We start from the raw sequence: 23,627 nt of genomic DNA, 5'->3' as shown, positions 1-23,627 counted from the left end.
GGTTGATGGCCCCCTGACGCAAGGATACCTGGTCTGGAGGAATTTTCCACGGTTGTTCCACAGACAGATCGACCAAGTCCGCGAACCAGGATCTCCTGGGCCAATGTGGAGCCACCAGAATGAGCTCCGCCCCCTCCTTCAGCAGCTTGTAGATCACCTGCGGGATCAGAGGGAGGGGCAGAAATGCGTAAAGAAGACCTGGAGGCCAGCTGGACCTCAGGGCATCCGTCCCCTCCGCTTGTGCTGACTTGTAGCGGGAGAAGAACCGCTGGAGCTGTGTGTTTGCCGCCGTGGCAAACAGGTCGACCTGTGGGAAACCAAACCTCCTTACCACCTGTGCGAACAGTTCCGGATGAAGTTGCCACTCCGAGTTGTCGATGGTCTGACGGCTCAACCAATCCGCACTCACGTTGCTGGTTCCGGAGATGTGATCCGCCCTCAGCGACGCTAAGTGGATCTCTGCCCATTGTCCTATGGCCTCCGCCTCTGACATGAGTCTTTTGGAGTGGGTCCCTCCTTGCCGGTTCACGTGAGCCTTTGTGGCCACATTGTCGGTCAGTAGCAGAACGTGGTGCCCCTTCAGCTGTTCTGCAAATCTCCTCAGCGCAAGCCGGGCTGCCCTGAGTTCTAGCCAATTGATGCTCCGGGCTGCCTCCACGCTTGACCACCTGCCTTGCGCCAACTGACCTTGGCAATGCGCCCCCCAACCGTAGAGACTGGCATCGGTCGTTACCACGATCCTGTCGGGTTCTCTGAATAGGCAACCCTTCTCCACTGCTCGAGACTGCCACCAACTCAGAGACCGAGTCACTCTTGGTGGGATGCGAACTTTCCTGGTGGAGTTGCTGATCTTTACTCTTTGCATTGGAAGCAAGAACCATTGCAGTTCCCTTGCATGAAGACGTGCCCAGGGAACTATGTTGAGGCAAGAAATCATGATCCCTAACAGTTGGGATAGCTGCACTACCTGCCAGGACCTGTTCCTGCGACACAACCGGATTCTGCTCCTGAGGTTGCGGATTCTTTCCGGAGACAGGGACACCTGGCAAGATACTGAGTCTATTATGGCGCCCAGGTGTTGTATGCGTGTGGCAGGAGTCAAGTTGCTTTTTTCCATGTTTACGGAAAAACCGTGGTCCTGTAAGGTGTGGACTGTGATGTTTACATCTCTCACCGCTTGCTGATGAGTCCTTGAGTGGATGATGATGTCGTCCAGATAGCACTCCAGGCGGACTGGAAGCTTGCGCAGGTGGGCCGCCACAGCTGCAAGAAGCTTTGTGAACGTTCCGGGTGCAGAAGAAAGTCCGAACGGAAGCGCCCTGTATTGGAAGTGCTTTCCGTTGTAACACAAGCGCAGGAACTTCCTGTGTGCGGGATGGATGGGCACATGCAGATACGCCTCCTTGAGATCGATGGAGGTGAGCAGATCCCCTTGTCGCATGCAGCTTAGGATCGACTGAAGAGACTGCATTTTGAAGCGCTTGTAGGCCAGATGTCTGTTCAGGCGCTTCAGATCTAAAATGGCCCTCCACCCCCCTGAACTCTTGGGGACCAGGAAGAGAATGGAATAGAACCCCCTCCCTTCCTGTTCTGGAGGAACTGACTCTATTGCGTTGATCTGCAGAAGATGATCTATTTCTGCCTGCATGAGAGCCCTCTTTACAGGGTTCTTGGATAGTGGGCAGCGAACAAAGGTTCGCGGAGGGAAGGATAGAAACTCCAAGGTTAGACCCCTCCTGATGGTGTTTAAGACCCACTTGTCTGAGGTTGTTTCCTCCCAACGGTCTGCATAGAATTGCAGGCGGCCCCCGATGGGAGGAGACCCCAGACGGTCACTTCCCACGTCTAAACTGACGGTTGTGGGAGCCCCCATGAAAAGGCTTCCGAAAGGACCCTTGATTGGATTGTCTGCCCCTGGAAGAAAAGTTGTTTCGTTCCTGGGACCTGTCAGAGGACTGGTTAAACTGTCTCTGGGAGGAATAGGAAGAGGTGGAGGCCTGGGCACCTTCCTGTGCCCGAAAGGTCTGTTTCCTGAACGAGCCCTGACCTTTCCTGTCATGCTTCCTGAAGGTGGAAGGGAGAATCTTCCTCTTATCCTTAGTCTCAATTAGGAATTTCTCTAGGGAATCCCCAAAGAGGTTGTCCCCTTTGAATGGAGCTGAAGCCAGCTTCCACTTCGCCTTCATGTCCGCCTGCCAGTGCCGGAGCCAAAGCAGGCGGCGAGAAGTGATGTTGGACGCTAGTGCCCTGGAGGCGAATTTCGCTGCATGCAGGGATGCATCAGAGGCATATTCCACAGCCGTAATGATCTTGTTAAGATCATGTCGCCAACGAGATGCTTCAGATGGGGGCTGAGATCTGAGTTGGCGCAGCCATAATAGGGATGCCCTCGTAAAGAACGAGGCGGAAGTGGATGTTTTGATCGCCCAGGCAGCCGCCTGGTGCGTTTTGAGACAAGCCTTTTCTGCCCTCTTATCCTCTGCCTTTAACCCTTCTAATAGCTCGGCCGGGAGATTAGAATTAGAGGTCAGAGAGACCACAGGGGCATCCACCTCTGGAGGTTTCAATACATCCTCCAGTCTAGGTTCTAGGGGGTACATTGATTTGTCTGCGCCACTGGGGTTGGCCAGGGTACCTGGCTGCGCCCATTGGCGCTGAATAACCTCCATGAACATGTCAGGGACTGGTATCAGTTCTGGGTCAGGGGTTGTTTCGCTGAACAGCCCTGCCATGAGGTCCTGGGAAGTAGAGGGGACTTCCTTGTCCTTAGGTTTGGCACCAAGCTCAGTAGAGGCTCTGGCCTTGTGTAAAATGGCCTTGAATAAGGATGGCTTAAAGAGGCCTGTGAAGGAGGGCTTGTCTGGAGGCATATCCTCATCCTCCGAGAGAGCAAATTCCTCAGCAGTCTCCTCCTCCCACGTAGACACCTCTGTGGTGATAGAAGTGCCCGGGGAATCGAGGACTCTGGTCCTCTTTTCCCCCAGGGGGCGAACAGGCCTAGAGGCCTTGCCACCCCTGCCTTCCTGTAGCCTCATGGCTTCTACCACACCCTGGGAAATAGCCTGCGTGATGAGATCCCTCATTTCTGCTGACATAGCTGGGCCCTTGTCCTCTACAGGCCTGGATAGGTCATAGGCCTGTCCCCTGGCACCCCTAGGAGGATCTCTCTGATCCTCTGCATGAAAACAACATTGAAAGGAGGGGATATCCTCCCTGACTGAAGAGCTAGGAGAACCTGGTTAACCCAGAGAGGCTGCAGGGGATCCTGACATGGAATCCCTATCACAGAAGGATGGGGATCTATCTCCCATTTCCTCCCCCTGCTCTATCTCCCTCTGAATGGGTGGGGAAGGAACTGGCCCAGCCTCACTTGGTAAGGGTGCAGAAGGAACCTGGGGCCTAGCAGACTTGTCCTTTAGGGAGTCCTGCCCCTTGTCAGCTTGAATTTTGGGGGCCTTGCTCCCAGCTGAAGAGTGGGAAGCTTTCCCCCCAGCGCCCTTGTTTCCCTTTCTCCCTTGGCCTGAGGGATCTGGCCTACTGCGCTTTGCAGATGGCCCTGCCAGCTCCTCCCTTCGCTCCAAACCTTCATCAGCCATCCTTGGTTGATCTTGAGTCGAAGAGGTCACTGCTGAGGGAAGAGCAATGGACGCTGGCCCGACGGCTCCAGAAGCGTCTGCAGACTCAGATGGGAGGCTGGATCAGGCACCAGGACACTCCTTGCCGCTTCCCCTTAGGTGTCTGGGGAACTTCAGGCTTGCTGGAGACCCAGGCAAGCCCTCGCAATCCTCCGCGGCTGTCTGCTTGAGGCGGAGAGGCTCTGCTGCTTGCTGCTGCTTTCCGGTGGGTAAAATGCTCCCAAAAAATGGCCGCCGGCTCTTCTACGTGCCAAAAGCCTCACTTAAGGTCCAGGCGCTTCCTATTGGCTGCAGCCGAAAAGCGCGCCAAAGCAGCGCTTTTCAAAATGGCCGCCGCTCTCCCGATCGGCAAAAGACGCCGTTTGGAAAGGCAAGGGCTTTTTTTAAAAGCCTCCTCTCCAAAGCGACCAGGGAAACACGGGGATTGCCGTCCTTCCCTGCGCTCGCCAGCAGACGCCGGACGAGCGGCCTCGCTTGTTCCCCCAGCTGCGACTAAGCAGCTGTGGAACCGATCGCTGCCTCAGCCTTACTTTTGGAAATCTTCTTCTTGGTAAAAAATAGAAAAGGAAAATAAAAAGTCAAAATAATAAAATCTGGGGAAAAATCCTAATAACAACTTAATATTGACACATAAAATACTCTAAAATTACTATTGGAGAACCCAGCCTATTTGCTCAAAGCTGAGTGTTCCCCAAAACTCGTCCTATCGGGCGGACTGAGTTTTTAAAACTGAGCCAGAAGAGGCAAAGGAGGCGTGGCCAGAGGGGAAAAATCTACTCAGTCCATGGGCAAACAGGCTGTGTTAACCCTTCCTTGGACTCTCCAAGCAGCGCTATGGAGAATGATCGTTCTGGTGGTGGTATTGAGACATAATATGCCTACCTAGTTCTACTATTAGATGCATATTCACATGCATGTGTATAAAGTTTTTTATTCTGATTTAATTTTAATACTGCATTTTAATGCTGCCTTTATTATTTTAATAATCACCTCAAGAGTGAGTACTCTTTCCTCCTATTTTCCCTATAACAACAGCCATGAAATGAGTAGGGCTGCGAAAATATGACTGGCTCAAAGTCACCAATTTGGCAGGATTAGAACTCACAGACACCTGTCTTCTAGCCTGGTACCTTAACCACCAGATATGAGGACTGGAATAATAGAGACACGCACAAAAAAAATTCTATATATGTTTAAATAATTTATGCCTGGTACTTCTGAACATAGAATGATTTTCAGATATGAACTCCCAATTCGGCTAGATGCTAATTTTCATCTGTAATTAACAGTAGGCAAACTGATGTTACAGACAACAAAATAACTACCTTATTTACAAGCACATTCAGGTAATTAAGTGCACCAAATCACACCTACCAAATAAGAGGCTGAGTTGTAGTCAGGGGAAACAAGCCTATGTTTTAAAGAGCTACAAATACTGAAATAGCACATGAAATAGGATGGTTGTATTCTGACAGTTTTAAAGAAAGTGGAACCACTTAAGTTAATTGCTATATTGCTTCATTTGAACACCTGTTGCTTTTAATTTTGCTAGCATCTGGTGCTAATTGTGGGGAAAGTGGAGGATTACTAATTGGCTGCCTTTTAGATTGTTCATTTTCTTTTGTCTTTTCTTCAAATTCTTTTCAGCCAGATTTTAAGGAAGGGCATGTCAGTAAGATTCAAATCATAGACTGGAACAATACGCCCCTCCATCATGTGGCACTCAGTTTACGCCAGAAAGACATTTTCCACTTTATGATCGTCAAGCATTTGTCTCTGAATGGCAATATTCCCATACCATACCATAAAGATTTGCTGAAGGAACTCTTCACAAATTAAGAAAATAATAACAAAGACCTACAGTAATAGAAAAAGAGGCTCTAATAGCACTTACTGGCTACTGAAAAAAGTTAAATATATGCCCATAAACAAGACATTGCAAAATTGATGAGCTTATAATGGATTAAAACAATTTATAACGACCAGAACAGACAAAACTAGAGAAAGCATACTCAGTGCTTAATAATGGTGAAAAGAGAAGCCATGTTATTGAAAATAAAAATGTAGCACTAAGCCATGTTTGGTGTCAAGAAAATCAACACCAGGTACAAACCAACTACTTGATACAAAACATAGTAAATTATACTTTTAGAAGATACATAATAAGATTATGTCTAATGATGTTCACAAGCACATGCCAATTATTTACCTTATTTTCTTCAAAGGCTTTTGTTAATTAATCATTGAGACAGAGAAATAGAAAATTCTAAAGATGCAGTCATTCTGGAATGTCTCTTCCCACAATGGCTACTATTACAATTTTGTAAACATTGTCCAAAACTAATATTTCAACAATTTTTTTTCTGATGATGTTAGGATAGTAAACTCTCATTTGATATTTTAGTCTTTCTATGCTGCAAGATAACAATATTCATAATTTGCACTGATTTCTTCTCCATTTCCACACCCCATTCAAAGTGCTGATATTAATCTTTAAAACCTTAAATGGCTTAAGATCAATATGTACTTAGACTGTCAGTTTTATTTCGAGATCTTTCTCTGGATGCTTCTGCCAAGAATGTAAAGTTATCTATGGTAATTTTAAATTTTGTTTGTTACTGTAATTTAAGAAGAAAGGCTTCTCATTTCCTTTGCTTGTTCACATTATTCCAATAAATTTTCTACCCTCCAGATTCTCCTCACCCACCATAAATCTCTTAGCTTAACTGATAGAAATGTAAAATATAAAATTTCCATAAGACCAGCATCCACACCACAATAATTTCAACATCAGATCCACATCATTTGGCAATTCAAAGTATTTTGCTCTTCATGTATTAAAAGAATTTGCTCTGCTGCTACTCTGGATTTTTGGCTTTCATTAAATTTATTCTGGGGAGTTCTAACTACGCTCTGAGCTTGTTTGTTTGTCTTCAGACCTTTCCTTACCCAACTAGGTAGCATCATCAGTGACTAACGTAAACAGGGCAATGATTATATTACCCAGTTGGTCAAGAAAGATCTGGAAGCAAACAACCAAGCTCAGAGAGCACCAAGAACTGCACAGTTCAACCCATTCTATTCCATTCTAGGCCTATTCTGGTACTGTTTACATTTCTTTTACATTTTATATTGCTTTGCTATTTTCACATTTTATAATTTTAACTTTTGCTCATGAAAGGCCCACAAATCTTAGTAATTGTATAGCGTAAATATACAATAAATATTTTTTTTTTACTTAGAGGAAGTTTTAAAATTAAACCTAGTTATGCTGTATATGATTTTTTTAATAGAAATTGTTCTTCATATGATTCTATTACTGTGATTCATTTTTCATCCCTTTCCAAATGAAAGTAACACCAATGGATACAAGAGCCAAAAGTAGAATTGCTTATTCAGAACTCAACTGGGCTTATGTCAGCAGGATAGTTGGCATTTTCCTCTCTTTGCAAGTTTTTTAATTTTTAATTTTCCTCCCATTGTTTGAAATGGAATAGAAAATCAATCGATTCCAGGATTGCCACGTTTTTCCCTAATGTTACTGGCAAGTATAAATAATGGGAGTGCTGTTTTTCTTGTAGCTCCACAACTTTCTATAGTTCCCTCCACAACTTCCCCATCCCCTTTCTGCTTGAGCAGCCCAAGGCAGCTGGCAGAGGAATTTAGAGCTTGGATCTCAGTTTCAGAATCAGATTTCTCTCCATCATTGTAGAAGTGCTAAAAGACTGATAAAAATAGAATTATATGTAATTGGGGAGAATAAAGATATACAGGAAATTATATTCATCTCCATGAATATTACAGAAATAAATATTTCTATAACTATTAGGAACTCTCTGCAGTTTCTAAACTTAATATACTGAAAAAACGAATATATACGTTGCAGATAATTGATAGTAAAATGAGATTTTATTTGATTATATGTGGACACAGACATTTTTAGACAATTGCTTTGAGGATGACTCCTGTACATTGGGCGATTAACTGATAATTTCTGTTGCATTACATTAGGTTATTTATGATACATCTAGCTATATAAAATGAAGACGTGCTACCATAACTTTTTGAAGTAGGTAAATACTTTTTTTCGATTATGTCACAGACTTTGCCTACTTCAAAAAGCGCCTCCTGTCGCTTAGAATCAAGGGACTAATTTTTATAGCAGAATGATTTTTCACTATTAAATATCTGTACAGTATGAAATTATCTGGACCATTAAGAACATCTGGATTCCCCTTTAAACTTTCCTAATTAGAATATGCTCAACCTATAGATATATAACATGTAGATAAGTAAATGTTCATCTAGCCTTAATTGGAAAAATTAATATTGCAAACAAAAGAATTAGAAATGTTTAAAAGGAAAATGAAATAAAGCTTACTGTGATCCACTGGCAGTCAAGCAGTTCATTTGCAGTGATTCTGTGGGCAGGATCTACTTTCAGAAGCAGCCGCAGTATATTTTTAGCTATAAGAAAAAAGACATGAACCTAATTTCTAATAATTGTAAAAGATACATCTCTCCACTGTATTCATGTGTTTTAACTTAGCAGAGTACTATTCAGTAATCGTTTTGTGAAATTTCTTTAACTTCAAAGAGGATCATGTTAGTGCTTTCAAAAGGTCAAAAGATCATTTGATGATGCTTTTATTTTATTTATCAAGGAGGTTTTAGTCATATACTTATCTACCTACCAGCTATATTGACAGATTGCCACAATGACTGTTTAAAAGGAAGTTCTCCTTTTTTTATAACTTCAAAAAGTTTTTCTTCTGAACTTGCCATAAAAGGTGATTCGCCAGATAATCTGGAACGGTAAGAGGGAAAAAAATCTTTCAGTTATTGAAATATATCTCTAGTTCACTACCAATATCTTCATATATATATTGTATTTTTTCAGTTTAGGGCAGCACTTTTTATTCAGTTGAACAGTAAATATAAAAGGAAGAATGCGGGATAAGATGGGCAGAGAAGCATCAAATACCTATTCCAAATTCTTAACTGTCAGATACAGAGGAAATTATTATATTGTATTACAGCTAGGCCAAATACCCCCTTTTTGCAGTGATTCAACTCCAGCTTAAATACGATTCATAACCAATGAATGTAGCCTTGAAGAAATATGAACAGAGTACAAAAGTATCCTTGATGTATGAACCAGCCATTATGAAAAATTAAGCACAATCAGGAAAGACAGAAAGGGAGACAGTCTTGAGGGCTGACAAAATGGTTACTTACCAAATTTCCCCCACTCTATATGTGGATACAGAGATTTAAACTTCTCATTCAAATTTAGAACATCAGGAATTGGGAATTTAAAGTATTTCCACAAAAAAAAAGAAATTAGGATGTTTATTTAATCTGTTCAGAACTACTGGTTTCTTCCTATATTTGTATTAATGTAGGTTCTTTTGCTTCTCTGGATCAGTCACATGATGATCCACCAGTTGGAGATCATGCTCTTGTAAAGTGTGATGTCATACTACTGGTTATCTTACTGGCATTATTATCATTAAAATTCAATGACAGACTCAGAGAGAAAGCAGCACTTCTCAATCAATCACATAGAGGATCCCAGTCAAGTGAGGATTACAGTATATGGAAAAATTATTATTACATTATGCAGTCAATCCAATTTAACTTCATGATGATACTGTTGGAGTACAAACACAGGTAGCTGAGATTAGAAATTAAAATATAAATGAACAAGAAAACATTTTGAGAAGCATTACCAAAAACAAATATGAAATAGATGTATTTCAGTATTCCCCAATATGTTCCTATTTGCAATTTATGCAATTTATCCCTGTAAAACTTGTGATCCATGAGGGCATGCCAAACTCAACCCACTAGGAACTCAATAAAAGATAATTGTCTCTTGTTTTACTAGTCAGTGTTAAAATAGAGATGGGCCATAAATTGCAGCTACATTACAATAAAACACACCATAGAGACCCTATGCTACTACACAAAAGTATCCATGAAATTCAACATTTCATGTTGTATTTCAAGGATTAGTTTTTCTATGGATAACAAGGTCAAGCTTAGTGTAACAGATATGCTTGTTAAGAGAAGGTATACCATCTCTATTAATACAATTGGGTCAGCAGCTAATACATTAATACAGATCCATTAAAAACTACTAGGCACATCAGTTAGTAGTGGAAACATTAAACATTCACTTAACAAGGATAGCTAAAAATCATCTAACAATGATAGAGTGAGCTGCCTATGAAAACTGCAAAAAATAAAGAATATTACATGCATCTCTATTATATCTTCTAAAATAGAATAAAAGGAATATATATTCTATTAATTCTTACTAAGTTTGATTTTTAAGTGTCATTTAGGGACAATATAAAGTAACATTTTTGTAATATAATTGTGATTCTACAAGACCAACTTAAAATATTTATGTGTTAATTAAAGTATAATGTTATGAAGCCTGAACTGTGACTGAAATTGGGACAATTCTGTGCTCTTTGTTTTACAAGGTCTGTGAATTGTACAGATTGCAGAAGCAGCATGGAATTCTTACTGTCCATTCAAATTACCCCAATCCAATGTATAATACATTCAGCTATGCTATATTGTGCAAAAATGGCATGGCAACATTAATACAATAAACTGTGATCATAAAATTGGTACTGTCTCAGTATTAAAAAGTTTCAGAACACAGCATGATCTACATTTTTTTTTAAAAAAGCAATAAAACTTCAGTAAAATCTGTGTGCTATGCATAAGAACTATATTGGATAAATTGGAAGAATAATTATTTGGGAAGTATCAACTTTATTGGGAAGAAGTTTATTCTTTCTACTTGACGGATCTCTTCTCCGTTGCCAATATTGAAGTTTCAAAGAAGGTCAGCCTAATGAAATTCAACATAGGAAAAGAACAGTTATGGCCATCATTTTTCTCCATCAAAGAGAGTTCCTTGTTACAATTTAGATGTATTTGTATAGTTCAAATTCATTTATAAAGTGTAAGGGTTGCATTTTTTACTGTTCAAGTATATCACATAAATATTTCTGATTTTCTTTATTCAATTAAAATATTAGTCTTATTTATAAATAACTGAATAAAACAGTAACCCAAGATCTATAAAGTACAATTGTCTATAGGAAATAGTAACTTGGGTCCAGATTTGGTCATACTAAAGGGAAATCTATTATAATCAATGGGATTTAAATTAATTACAACCATTTTCAATGGGTTCACATGAAGCATGACCTACATCTGGCTCTAACCTTGAATAAAAATGTGTGTATTATAGTGAGTATCCACTTAAAACAGGGGCTTTCAAAGATAACATTCTGGCAAATAAACTCCATTTTGTCAAATGCAACCAGCAAAGCACACAATTAAAAAACTGTATGCTCATAGAGACACAGAGAGAGAGAAACAGAGTACATTTTCTCAGCTATGACCAAATAATACTTACTTGAGTATATTAAGAGTTGAGGTTAATCATTTCTGTTAGAAAGGATTCAGTAGAGACAATTTAACCAATGAAAAACACTAATCAAGCAGTAATTGACAAATATTGCCTTTTTTAGGAATGATATTTTTTATTATATATAAACTACTTACAGCATATACATAATGACACCTATGCTCCAGACATCACACTGTTGGCTATAGTCATGTGCACTTATCACTTCTGGAGCTGCCAACAAAGAAAAAATACAGATACTTTTAATTACTTAAAAGAAAGCACTATGGATGAGATATACTTTGCTCACCCCTCAAAAAATAGCAGATGTTGATATTAATAATGCAGGGCTTTAAACAATTCATGCTGCTATAACCTCATTTTGATCATTTAGTTAGTCACAATTATCATAATTCCTAATTTTGTTTCTTGTGTCCTTCCTATTTGTAAATTGTGAACGCTGTTCCTAAAACCTTGACTTCAAATCATTTACAAAACCACACAAATACATTTCCATTTGAAAAACAAATGCATAGATTCATATATTAGTTTTAAAGTCAGAAAGGCTTCTTCCCTAGGGTATAAGGGCAGATCCTATGCAGTGAGAAGTAAAAGTGTCAGAGCAGGCGTTAGTAACCTGTTTGTGTTGAGAGCTCATCAGGGATGTTGAGACTATATAATGGGCACACACTCAAAAAGGAAGCCATGGTGGATATGACTAGTTTCAGAAAGAGTTTTTCAAAATGAAAATAGTCATCAAATATGCTTTCTGTAATCCAAGTGGTTATAGGAACTAAAGGTTCTTCTACAGATTTCCTATTAGGTTTTTTTAAGTCAGGTGAAACAGGGAGCTGCATGGCCACCACAGTATGAAATAACTTCAATAGATGAGCTGCTAGTCTTTACAAATATCCTATTAAAATTAAATAGAATTAGTCAGCTCATCCTTTAAATTGAGCTTCAACCCTCGCATTGTACTTGTGAGCAATATTCTAAGAACTCAAGGACTATGCTCACTCACACCAATATGGAACAATGTTAACAATTAGCAATGCCATTGAACTGAATCAAACATTGCAAGCAGATTTATGAAAATGAAATGCAAATGTCTATGCAAGTAAAAATCCACTGATGCATTAAAGCATTTTGCTTCCCTTGTTGCAAAGTCCTGCTCTCCTCTATTTCATCTCTGACAAAAAAGCACAGATAGATCCATGTTGTGATAATGTGATCTTGCCTACTGTCATGAAAAGTCTGCTTACATTAATTGAGACACTATTCATACAGGCAGCCTCTACCAACAGTTAACTACTTCATTCTTTCCCATGCCATACCTCAGTTCTTCTGATTCCATGTCTCCCAAGGATGCAGAAGAAGTGGGAGAAGGAATAGGCAAGCCCACTGTAACAAGCAAGCTTCTGAATGTTAATATTGGAAGCAAACTTCTGTTCTCAGCCATCCCTATTAAGATCATTATTTTCATTCTAAAAAGCTTATTCAGTCCTGTTTGAAGAAACTCTCTATTGGTAAAATATAGTTATAACTAACAACAATTGCATAGCTTCAAACTTATATCATAATAATGTATCCATAAGTCATGAGCATAACAATGATTGTACATATATAAATTAATAGCATCCAACATATCCATATGTATTTATTGATAGTTACAAAACTTTAATTCATTATAATACTATTTTAATCAGTTCAAATTTAATGGAAAATATTATACAAAGTACTGGATTTACCCATATAAATAGGAGTCCCACAGGTAGACTGGAACATGCTTTCACTTCCTCCCATCTTTTGAACAGCTAAACCAAAATCAGTTACCTATAAGAAACCATCGTTGTTGTTTTTTATTACAGGCATGGATGTAACTTTTTATTCTTTCTAAAATTTCAATATTCATAGCTAAACTACTTTGTGATATTTTTTAAAAAACCTCAAAAGATTTCCTATAACAATTCACATTAAGCAGAAAGTCTGCATCAAAGTTTCCATAAATATTTCCAATTTGTTTGGAAATTGCATTAGCATTTGTGCATACATAAAAGCAAGATGGGTATTCAAGAGAAACAGCCAGGAAAACCAAATGCTGCTACAGGACTTATATTAACATATTTAAAAGACACATAATTATAATTACATGGTGTTTAAGGATCCAAATGCAGTATGTAATATGCAGGAGAAGATACTAATATTGAGTAGAAGCTAATATAGAAATAAAGACATTTAGAGACTAAATGGATGTTTCAGTTGAGGGGAATTTAATACATTTTATTTGTACACATTCTATAAACAAATAAGCAAGAAGGAAAAGGGAGGGCGGCTGGAGAATATTTTCCTTCAGGGAATCCAAGTACCCAAGGATCCTTACAGCCTATATTTCACAGACTGCTTTGAGAGGGCTGCCAAAGTACTGTCCATTTTCTGTATGTTTGATTTCAGACATAAAGGACAGAATGAGATAAACAGTGTCAATCATGTGTCAGTTGTGTTCCTGTCAATCTTGTTGTCCACAGTAGATAAGTATTAGTCCATTCCATCTAGCTGATCTCAAAAAATCTAAGTAAAGGCAAGCCTGGTGAGTGCTTGGATGAGAGATCATCAGAAAATCTCATCTATAGGAGAGACTGGGAGGTCAAAAAATATCCAGGAAAAAAGAAACGATAATGAAATCTGTATTATTGTCAAGAAAGTAACAAGGACATCTATGAAGTCATCAGAGATCATTATGTAATGGAAACTAGAGCAATCTAGCAAGGGAATGACTGCTTTTATTACTGCAAAACATGTCCTCAGCTTTCCAGAAAAGTGTTTTCCATTTTCTTTCCAGGGATATTATATGGCCCAAAAAAAAAAAAAGTCAAACCATTGCTCGGTACCATCTCCCTTGAAAGGGCTATTATGTCGGCCAAGCCAGAAAAGAGAAGAAGGAAGTAGGTTTGTCCAATTCACTACCTTTTCCCCTTTTTCTCTTCCTGTCTCAGTGCCTGGCTAAGGTAATCTGTGGTCCCTGCTTCCCTGCACCCAGAGCTTATACCTGCATCTGGGGGAAATACTCTGCTACATGGGACTCAGAAACCATGTATCCTGATGAGAAGGAGGTTGGGTAATTGTGCCTACAACATGTTGCATTAAGCTCTTGTTGGCCCAAAAGAATAGGATTATGCCAAAGTGCTATGCAATGGAAGAAAAATCAACTTAGAAGAACTAACATTGCCTGCATATTTTTGAAAATCTCAACTACTTGAGTTACATTATTATGTCTTTAGGCATTGATGCTTTGTCTGTAGCACTGTTTCTTCTAAAATGTTTTCATCAGAACTGTCCAGGAAAACTGGTGCCAAAACAACATAGCAAGGCTATGCATCCTTAACATATAGTCAATACTGTGTTGGAAGAGGAGAAAAACAACAGTCTGCTTTAGCATGCAAACATGCCACTCCTCAAACCCAAGAATGATCATACATTTCTCCCCAGAAATGCAAGCAGGAGGACATACAGAATCAAAAGGCATGAAGAGAAGCATGAATTAGCCCTAAGAGAAACCTTGATTCAGGCAGAACACTCAAGGACTTAAAATACACTTGATCATAATATGTGGCTTTATTTCCCATAAAATGTACCCTAATATTAGATATCGTTATAGACATTTTATTAAATCATCCCAGTCATTTTAAAGCAACTATAAAAATAGTAGGCATTTTGTAATTATATTTATTAAAGGTCAATTATTTCTTTATAAATAAATAAGTGTAAGTTCTTGAATCAGTTAATGCACTTTGGCAGTAAATATTCATCTGAAGTCCATAAAGTAGAAAGTCATTGGGATGTAAAAACTATAGTTTTCAAAATTATTAAAATGTTTAAATTAACTTGCCAATATGCATAATTCATGCTAATCATGGATCTCCAGGCTTACATTTGCTAACAGTTTAAAACTCTTATCCAAAAAGTGAACAAAAAGAATAAAGTATACTTTTAAAAACATTTCTTTATATATAACTATACTGTTATTTGTTCAATAAGAAGTTTTTCACCAGTGGCACTTGACTCCCACATTCTTGTCAATTGCTGCCATGTCAGAACCTTATTTTCTGGCTTGATTATACCATTACACTTCAGTTTAAAAGCTACTAATAGGCATTTACTAGGAAAAGTGACTTTTGATACATGTATCTGGAAAAAAAAAGTAGTGTATAAAGTGAAGTATTACAATTTCTTACCTTTATGTTTAATTTCATTTCATTTTGTTCATCAATGTCACTGCTTTTAACTAAAATGTTTTCCAATTTCAAATCTCTATGAACTATATCTGTCAAGATGGAGAACAAAAAGTAAAAGTGTTATTTATCAAGTGCATTGAAAAATATTCTGACAAAAATATTTTAAAACCCTTTTGACTGAGTAATTTATGTGCATTTTATTTTACATTAATGCAGGCAAGCAGACACTGTATTCCTTCTTTCATTAAAAAAAAAAGAACAGTTTCTGTATGTTCCAAACTTCGGTCAAACTTAGATCTATTCTTCAAATAAAATGAAAGAGAAGCCTGCATAGATTTTATAACATAAAAGAATATAATATGTCACAGGAACATTTTAAAAGCACTAATGTATAAAATTAGTATTTTCAAGTGAAAATACTCAGTATGCTTTCCATGTTCAGAAACACAAAACATTAAAAACAATTCAGGTGAGCACTTATTTCTTATTCAGTTCCTTCCCACCACTACTACTGTTTTACTTCTATTCATAGTTGAACCACAAACTACCCATTTTCTGTTTTCTGTCATTTGCTTAGGATTTTTTTTAATTATATCAAATCTCACAGTATGTTGTCACATATTCATGTGTGTCTATTTATCTGAGCATCTTAATGGAATAAAATGGGGGCCATGACCCTGTCCAAAATAATGTGAACTCTCTTCAACTTTTCTATCACACACACACACACTTTAATGACTAAAGCAGTGATGGCGAACCTATGGCACGCGTGCCACAGGTGGCACGCGGAGCCATTTGTCAGGGCACGCAAGACGCTGCCCTGTCAGCTGCCCAGCACGCATGCGCACGCTGCCCAGCTGAGTTCACCCTTTTTTTGAAGCCATTTGTTGCCCTCCCCAGGCTCCAGAGGCTTTATAGGAGCCTGGGGAGGGCGAAAAGAGCCTCCCCTGCCCCCCGGAGGCCCTCCAGAGGCTTCATGAGCTTCCCTGATGCGTGACTTCCGGTTTGCTCGGAGTGTTGTTTTGAGCGCGCCGAAGGCGTCAGTGAAGCCTCCGGACGGTCCCTCGGGGAGACTGTTTTAGCCCTTCCCAGGCTCCTATAAAGCCTCTGGAGCCTGGGGAGGGTGAAAAAAGCATGTAAAAATGGGGGGAAGCACCTGTAGTGCGCGCATGTGCACTGGGGGGGTCGTGCATTGCATTATGGGTACGGCACGCCCACACACGATCCCCCTGCGCTCCCCCCACTTATGGCACACGAACCAAAAAAGGTTCACCATTGCTGGATTAAAGGAAAAGTGAATAAATGGCCAAATGTTGAAGATGAGGTTCAAATCCTCTGTATTGCATCACATAGTAAGTAAAAGAGTTCTGTGATGATTCACCAGCATTCATATGTAAAAGATTCCAGTTCTATATATTTTTACTCCAAGAAGTTGGAGGAAAGCTTTGTGGCAGGACCCAAGGAAGGCATGAGCCTTATTATTCTAAAAATTCTTTAAAAATAAAACATTCCTTGTATAGATAAAATAAGAATTATCATTGTCTCATCAATGGTCCATTCAAAACCAAGGTGAACAAATCAGGATATAATCTTAGAAAGATATAATCCTTCTCTCTCTAAAACGTTATCTTCTTAATTCTCTTAATGAAGATTATTGAAAGCTATACACAGATGTTCACATTGACCACTGCTTAGATTAAAGAGTCAGAATCCATATTAACCTTTGCCCAAATTCATATTGATAAAAATGAAAAGCCCAAACTTGATAAATATGCTGTCAAATGGACCCAAATATTTCTAGAAATAGCACCTTCATTGTTAACCTCACTGGTTTTTGTGCATCAGTGTGTAATGTCACTATAGGAGGAAAGGATGTTTTGTCAAATTTTGTTAAATGTTTTATACAACATTAAAATGAACTGGTTGAAAGACAAAAGCACATGCAGGAGATTCTATGTTTATTTTGGTATGTTTTCTCTGACTTTCTAATAGCAGTTCTTGTTACACTGTGGGTCTTCCTGAACCTCTAATCCAGGAGGTGATGAAATTGAGACATTATTTTGAAAAAGACACATCCCATTCATTTGCTTATTGAATAACTTTCCGGACTAAAACTTATATCCACAGAAATGATAAGAAAATAATGATTATTAGAAATATTCTATTTCCTTACTATCTTTGAATAAACTACTTATTAACTTATCAACAAGTTATTATTAGTCTTAGACCATCAACCAGAACAAATAAAAGCACTCAGTATATATAAACTTAAAACTACTAGTATAAAATTATAAATAATAACTAAAATCTATAATAAAATCCAGTATCAATTTACACATGGTCTGACTATATGATAGTTGCAATCCCTAAACTGTGTGGCTTGTTGTAGGTTTAATGTTAAAAGAGAAGTGACTAAGCAGTGCAAAGGGTTTGCCACAATTCTTACATTACATCGCTATGGTGGAGAAGACACATGTTTGTGACGAATCCCTAGTGCTACTGCATAGAATCTGGTCACCTGAATGTAGTCATGGACAGTTCATCCTTAAGCAGCCACTGGAGACAGGTAGTGTCAGAATGGCCAGGCTACCTAGAAGTGATTGCAGAATATGTTTTTTTCCAGTGGTGGGATTCAAATAATTTAAACCCCGGTTCTCTGCCCTAAAGATTTCCTCCAACAACCAGTTCACCAAACTGCTCAGAAACGTAACAACCGGTTTTCCCGAAGTGGTGCGAACTGGCTGAATTCAACCACTGTTTTTTTCCTAATCTCCGTATAAAAGGAACATCTAAGGAGCATGTGACTCGCAGTCTCCACATCTCCTGAGCCGCAGGGGCACAGTCTTTCCGTGAATGGTATCCTTTTATACTTGCCATACAGAACTGCCGATGGAAGCGCATAGCACCGTACAAGTGCAAATGCTTTCCGGTGGTTTGCTGATTCCAACTAACTAACATAGCTGGCAGGAGCAACAACACACCTAATGGCATCTGAAGCCAAAAAACAGCGGAGCTTTAACTAAGTCTGCCTGCCTCTCGATGTCCTCCACCCTTTGTCGCAAGGTTTGTCTTGCTAGATCATGGTCCATCTTGAGTATTAAAGTTGGGGAGAAGCCTAGTTTGGCAAGGTTGGAGTCAACAGCCTTGATCCATGATGAAGAGAGGATTAGAAATATTCTATTTCCTTACTACCTTTGAATAAACTACTTATTAACTCATCTATTATACTAAAAATATAATTACGGTAAAAAATGATTTTCAGCTATAAGTACAGTGAAAATAGGAAAACTGCAATTATTAAATATAGTACAAAATGAACATTCTTACCTTTCTTGTGAAGATAAGCAATTGCTGATGCAAGACTTTGGATTATATGCCGAGTCTCATTCTCTGAAAATTGACCTTTTCTTTGAAGAATCTCTTTAAGTTCTCCATCTTCGCATAACTCCATTATAAGATACACCCGCTGACATTAATAAAGAATATATCTGTGTCTCTGTGTCTGTGTAACACCACCTTAGCTTACATAGAATATTGAACTGAAGAAGTAATGTGGGAGTAGCTTTAATCGATAGGGTTTTTTCCAAATAATTATTCAGCATGTTCCAAAACTCTTGGTGGCTCCAAATTTAACACTGAAACTTCAATATCAGTGAGGGCTTTCACCCAATACTTAGAATATTAGTGTTATTTTGGGCCTACTGATGACTCTAGACACAGAGTTATTGTAACTGAAGGAGTAGGACCATAGCTTGGATGGCATCCTAGAATCCTACTGCAGCACATCATGGGATGGAGGGGGCGAGGTTCCCTAGCTTCAGCTGGTAAACCTATTGTAGCTAGATCTATAATGAGAGCTGCAGTGGCTCATGTCCAGACTACAGCAAACCATTCTACATGTGACTGCCTTTAAAATCTTCAGTAAACTTTAGCTTGATGGAAAAATTTAGGGCCCAGATGGGATTATGTGATAGTATATATTTCAGGCCCTACATTGGTTGTCTATTACCTTTCAAGTGCAATTTTAAGCACTGGTGTTAACCCTTATGGTCTGATTTCAGGTTATTTATAGGAATGCATCGCCTCACTGGAATTTGCAATTGTGCCAGGCGATGCAACAGATTGCTCCCAATTTTCAGGAATTCAAGGGGGAAGGTGTGTTTTAGGGTGGCAGCGTCAGTGTTTGGAATGGCTTCCCATTTGTGGTTAGTTTAGTCCCAATGCTGATCATTTTCTAAACAGAAGCTGAAAACTGAGTTCTTTGGGAAGGCATTTGAATCGTGATGGATGGTGTATGTTTTATGTCTGGGGAGGAGGTGTTATACTATATTTATTATTATGTTCATTTTATTTGTAAGCCATTGAGAATTGGATTAGACTGTGGTAGGTAACAATTTAATAAATGAAAACATAAATAGTTGACAGGGACAATCTGGCATATATAGCAATCCCAATGGACACAAGTAACAAGCACCGCAGTTTATGGGTCAAAATGCAAGGTGGTAGTCATAGGAGCTTTTTTTTCCTCCAAAGGGATGGGGTTTCAATCACTTAGCTGCAACTGCCATCTCACCATTTTTAACTACCAACCAATATAAGAATGATCTGACAGTCATAAAAGTCTGAATTGGCAAAAAAAAAAAACCCAACCCCAAATGCATTTCCAGATTTGTTCAGAAAAAGAGATATTTGAACGCTGCAAATTTGAAACAGAGAGACAGAAAAATACGTAGCATTAAATAATAGAGAAGAAAGTTTTGGTCCAAACCACAAGAAAGTGGTTAGGGAAGAATAACATTATTTTTAAGAATTTAGGAGCAAATCAATTATAATACACCCAACTGCCCTACATTGGTTGCCCTATCTGGTTTTACACATGATATTAACTGAACCTTAGGAGTTACATTTATGAAATCTTACCTTTGGTGTCTCAAACACTTCTTCAAGATGTATTATATGCTCATGGTTTACTCTTTTCAGAATGCTTACTTCTCGTTCAAGAAGCTTTACAGCAGAACTCCCAGCCTTAATGTAAGAAAAATATTTTTTTTAAAAAACAGTACTAAATTTGATTAATTTTTGTTTGTTCTTTTAATGTATTTTAATTTATTTATTTGTATTATTTTTATAAATAACTCAAGGCAGTAAACATATCCAAAATACGCAAAGAATTTGAGATTAAGGCTACAGAGGTTATCAGACACTGCAAGAGCCTCAACAAGAAGCAACAAAGTCAACTGTGCAACTGAATGTTTGTTTGAAGCAACAAAATACAAAAAAATAATAATAACCCAAATGCCGACTTCATGCCACTTTATGTAATGGAAGCAAAGTGAAGAGGATAATGAGCAGCAAAGTGGATAGACTCAGCTATACTGGTTAGAGTGCATGGCTGGAAGACCTGAAGGACTGGATTAGGTGATGAAGAAAATATGGCTGGTCACAGTCAATAGTAACTTGATGGCACATAATCAATCAGTTAAACAAGCAAACAATATTTTGTGAAGTTCCCTGTTCTGCGTTATTTTGTCAGTCTGATTTGTAAAGTTGCCAGGCCATTTCTCACATTTCCTACAAGGGAGAGCAGGAATCGTGCACACCAAATGTTTGAACCTTGATTTAGAAATTGTCTGATTTGGCAGAAGGCTTCTGGACAAAACTAAGCAAGATAAAATTTGCCTACTGCAGTACCCAAAAGGCAAAGCCTATACATAGATCCAGGTTTCAAGATATAAATTCTAGCATTTTCCACCTGCTGTACTGAGTCAACAAACATTGTTACCATTCTTTTGATAGTGCCTTGGATTATTTGGTCTTCGTTGATATAACAGTTTGCTCTGGCATGAGAACCACTGGTTTTTTTTGTCACCACCCTGATTCCTTACATCATCTGTTTGTAGCAAAGAGTCAACCACAAAAATATTTATAGCAGACATTGCTGATAATATATGCATATGTATTCCTTAGAAATACAATGCATTTTATCCTGTCCCTTTACTTTTTTTAAAGTGTGGCTCTCTTAGCTACCTATATAATAACACATGCTTGGAGTTTGTTTATGTATATGATTTACACAGCTACCCATCTTACAAAGTGAGTCTGGGCAGCTTACAAATATTAAATCACAGAAAAAATACCTCACATAACCCTCCAGCTTCCAAGAATAAACAAGTTGGCAAATCTAAAATGATAAGGTGGGTAGGTTGTTTCTACTCTTTCATTTAAGAGGAATTAAATTTAAGGTTGCTTTTTCTTTGTGTAAATATGATATTATCACTTTCTCACTTTAGCTAGAGCTGCTACTATTATCTCTTTTGCCTGATCTTGTTCCCCATACTACTTGATTAGTGTTGACCATCCTGGGCATGGTTTTCTAAGGAACTATCTGATTGGAACCAGATTCTAATCAGATATCAAGGAATGGTTTACAGCCACTCCTTGGTAACATAACTTCCACATTATTGAAAGACTTATCAATAATCAATAATGTAAACATCAATGTTTACATATTTGGGAATCTAAACTATCCAACATTTCCTCAACAGGTAATGGGTATAGAAAGGGTTTGGTGGGATCAATATCCTTAGATGCAATTGTTTCTGATCACATAGGGGGATGCCCACCTCATAGCTAGTCCCTGATACTTCTGGACTGCATTGCGAGGCACCTTCAGCAGGCAGTACGACCTGCCACATGAAAGATGATTGAAAGCATTCTCCTCCTAAGTACATTGCATTCCTTTACATACAAAACTAGAGTTAAATCAGAACTCACATAATTCAGGAAGTACTTTACCTCTATATATTAATGAAATCTCCCTACCTACTCACTATTAATGATCCAAGTAAAAAAGGTGAGAGGAGCCATTTTTTCTCTGAATGGCTCTTATTGGTATTTTAAATATTCTAATTACAGAAATCAATTCTTTAAATCAAAATCAATTCTTCAGTCAAAAATAACTATTAGATTCCTACATTTATAAAAGCTCTATATATTTATAGAAGCCTCTCCAAGGGTCTGTAATTGGTTTTTAGAATTATATATATGCTTAAACCTGTTCTAAATCATCCAGTCCAAAACACCCACCGATATTTACAAAATGAGGTCCCTAAAGTTAATTAAATTTTATTCAGATCCATTTACTCTTCCCATGTTCATTTTTGCCAGAACAGCAAAGAACATATTTGCTTCAGTCTTTCTAAGTCACATCTATATACATTTGATAGCAGTATTAGGATCTATGATATGTTAACTTTGTAACTGCCACTTTTCATTACAATTCTTTAAATCATTAAAGCTCATTCCTCACATTTTTGTTCTTTCTTTGAAAGCCTTCAACTCCATTTTTATAACATATCATGTCATTTTTTAAAGATGGTGTCACTTCTCAGTGATACTTGCTGGTTCAACATTTAAGGATTTAATCTCATTTGCCCTGCACAATCTTCTTTGAAAGAATTTAATTTGAGTAAAACACACCTACTTCATAATTTGATCATTACATAGTTGATATTGCCCATATCACTTATTAAAGTTTTTAAAAACAGTCTTTTATCATAACACTTACTGAAATGAGCTACTTTGATTTGTACAATACACTGGTACTAGGCTGCACTGTAAAACTCTTTTATTTCATTTGACATATCTGCAGTCCCACAGTTACAGTCAAAATAAATTAACATTATTATATCTCCCATAAAATGTTGAAGAAATAATAAATGCACAATAATCAATATTTCCCAACTACAGTAGAAACTTAGTTCATAATTATAGCATGGTTATTCAAATTAAATCTTAAAATAAGGTAATCATTGCCAAGGTGAAAAACTCTGTTACAAATACCAACCTTTTCACGGTTCACTTTCTTCATTGCCCACTTTACGCCTGTTTCTTTGTGTGTTACTTCAATCACTACACCAAAGCTGCCCTGTCCTAATTTCCTTCCAAAAGAATAAATTTGCTGCAAACATAGAGAATACGTAAGAAATAAATAAGAGGACAAAGTACATAAGAAAAATAGTTAGAAGATAGTTCCAAGAAATCACCAAATGTATTAGGGGGATGATAAATATGCACAATTACATGTAGATGATGTTTTATGCATTAAGAAAAACAAAGTACAATGCAATAGAAGGGACAATAGAATTGAATGAATTAAAAAAGAAAAATAATTCAAATTCCTCATTTTTTAAAATGCTCACTATAAGCAGTTCCCCCCGTTTCCAATTTAATGCTTGGGGTGTTTAAGGTAATGCATTCTGACTTATATTCCTTTAAATCTAATGCCATTTTTGTTACCTGGTTATTTTTCTTTCAAAAATGGAT

General features: G+C 38.2%; 1 protein-coding gene across 5 annotated transcripts in view; it reads right to left on the bottom strand.

Annotated features, from left to right (window-relative positions):
• STK33 (serine/threonine kinase 33) overlaps positions 1-23,627 on the bottom strand; it is a 68,919-nt gene that overhangs the window by 5,335 nt on the left and 39,957 nt on the right. For all 5 annotated transcript variants that reach the window (XM_081934331.1, XM_081934327.1, XM_081934328.1 and 2 more), the window contains 8 exons: positions 23,149-23,262; positions 20,223-20,327; positions 18,630-18,768; positions 15,303-15,391; positions 12,819-12,903; positions 11,229-11,304; positions 8,330-8,442; positions 8,017-8,102 (listed from right to left, as the gene is read on the bottom strand). In XM_081934331.1, the coding sequence (XP_081790457.1) occupies positions 8,017-8,102; positions 8,330-8,442; positions 11,229-11,304; positions 12,819-12,903; positions 15,303-15,391; positions 18,630-18,768; positions 20,223-20,327; positions 23,149-23,262 (807 nt within the window). The remainder of the gene's footprint in view (positions 1-8,016; positions 8,103-8,329; positions 8,443-11,228; positions 11,305-12,818; positions 12,904-15,302; positions 15,392-18,629; positions 18,769-20,222; positions 20,328-23,148; positions 23,263-23,627) is intronic.

The sequence above is a fragment of the Natrix helvetica genome (assembly GCF_964273705.1).
Source record: "Natrix helvetica genome assembly, chromosome: 1".
In the NCBI taxonomy this organism is placed as follows: Eukaryota; Metazoa; Chordata; class Lepidosauria; order Squamata; family Natricidae; genus Natrix; species Natrix helvetica.
Note: the sequence above shows the minus strand (reverse complement) of the source record. Positions and strands in the feature narration are given on the sequence as shown.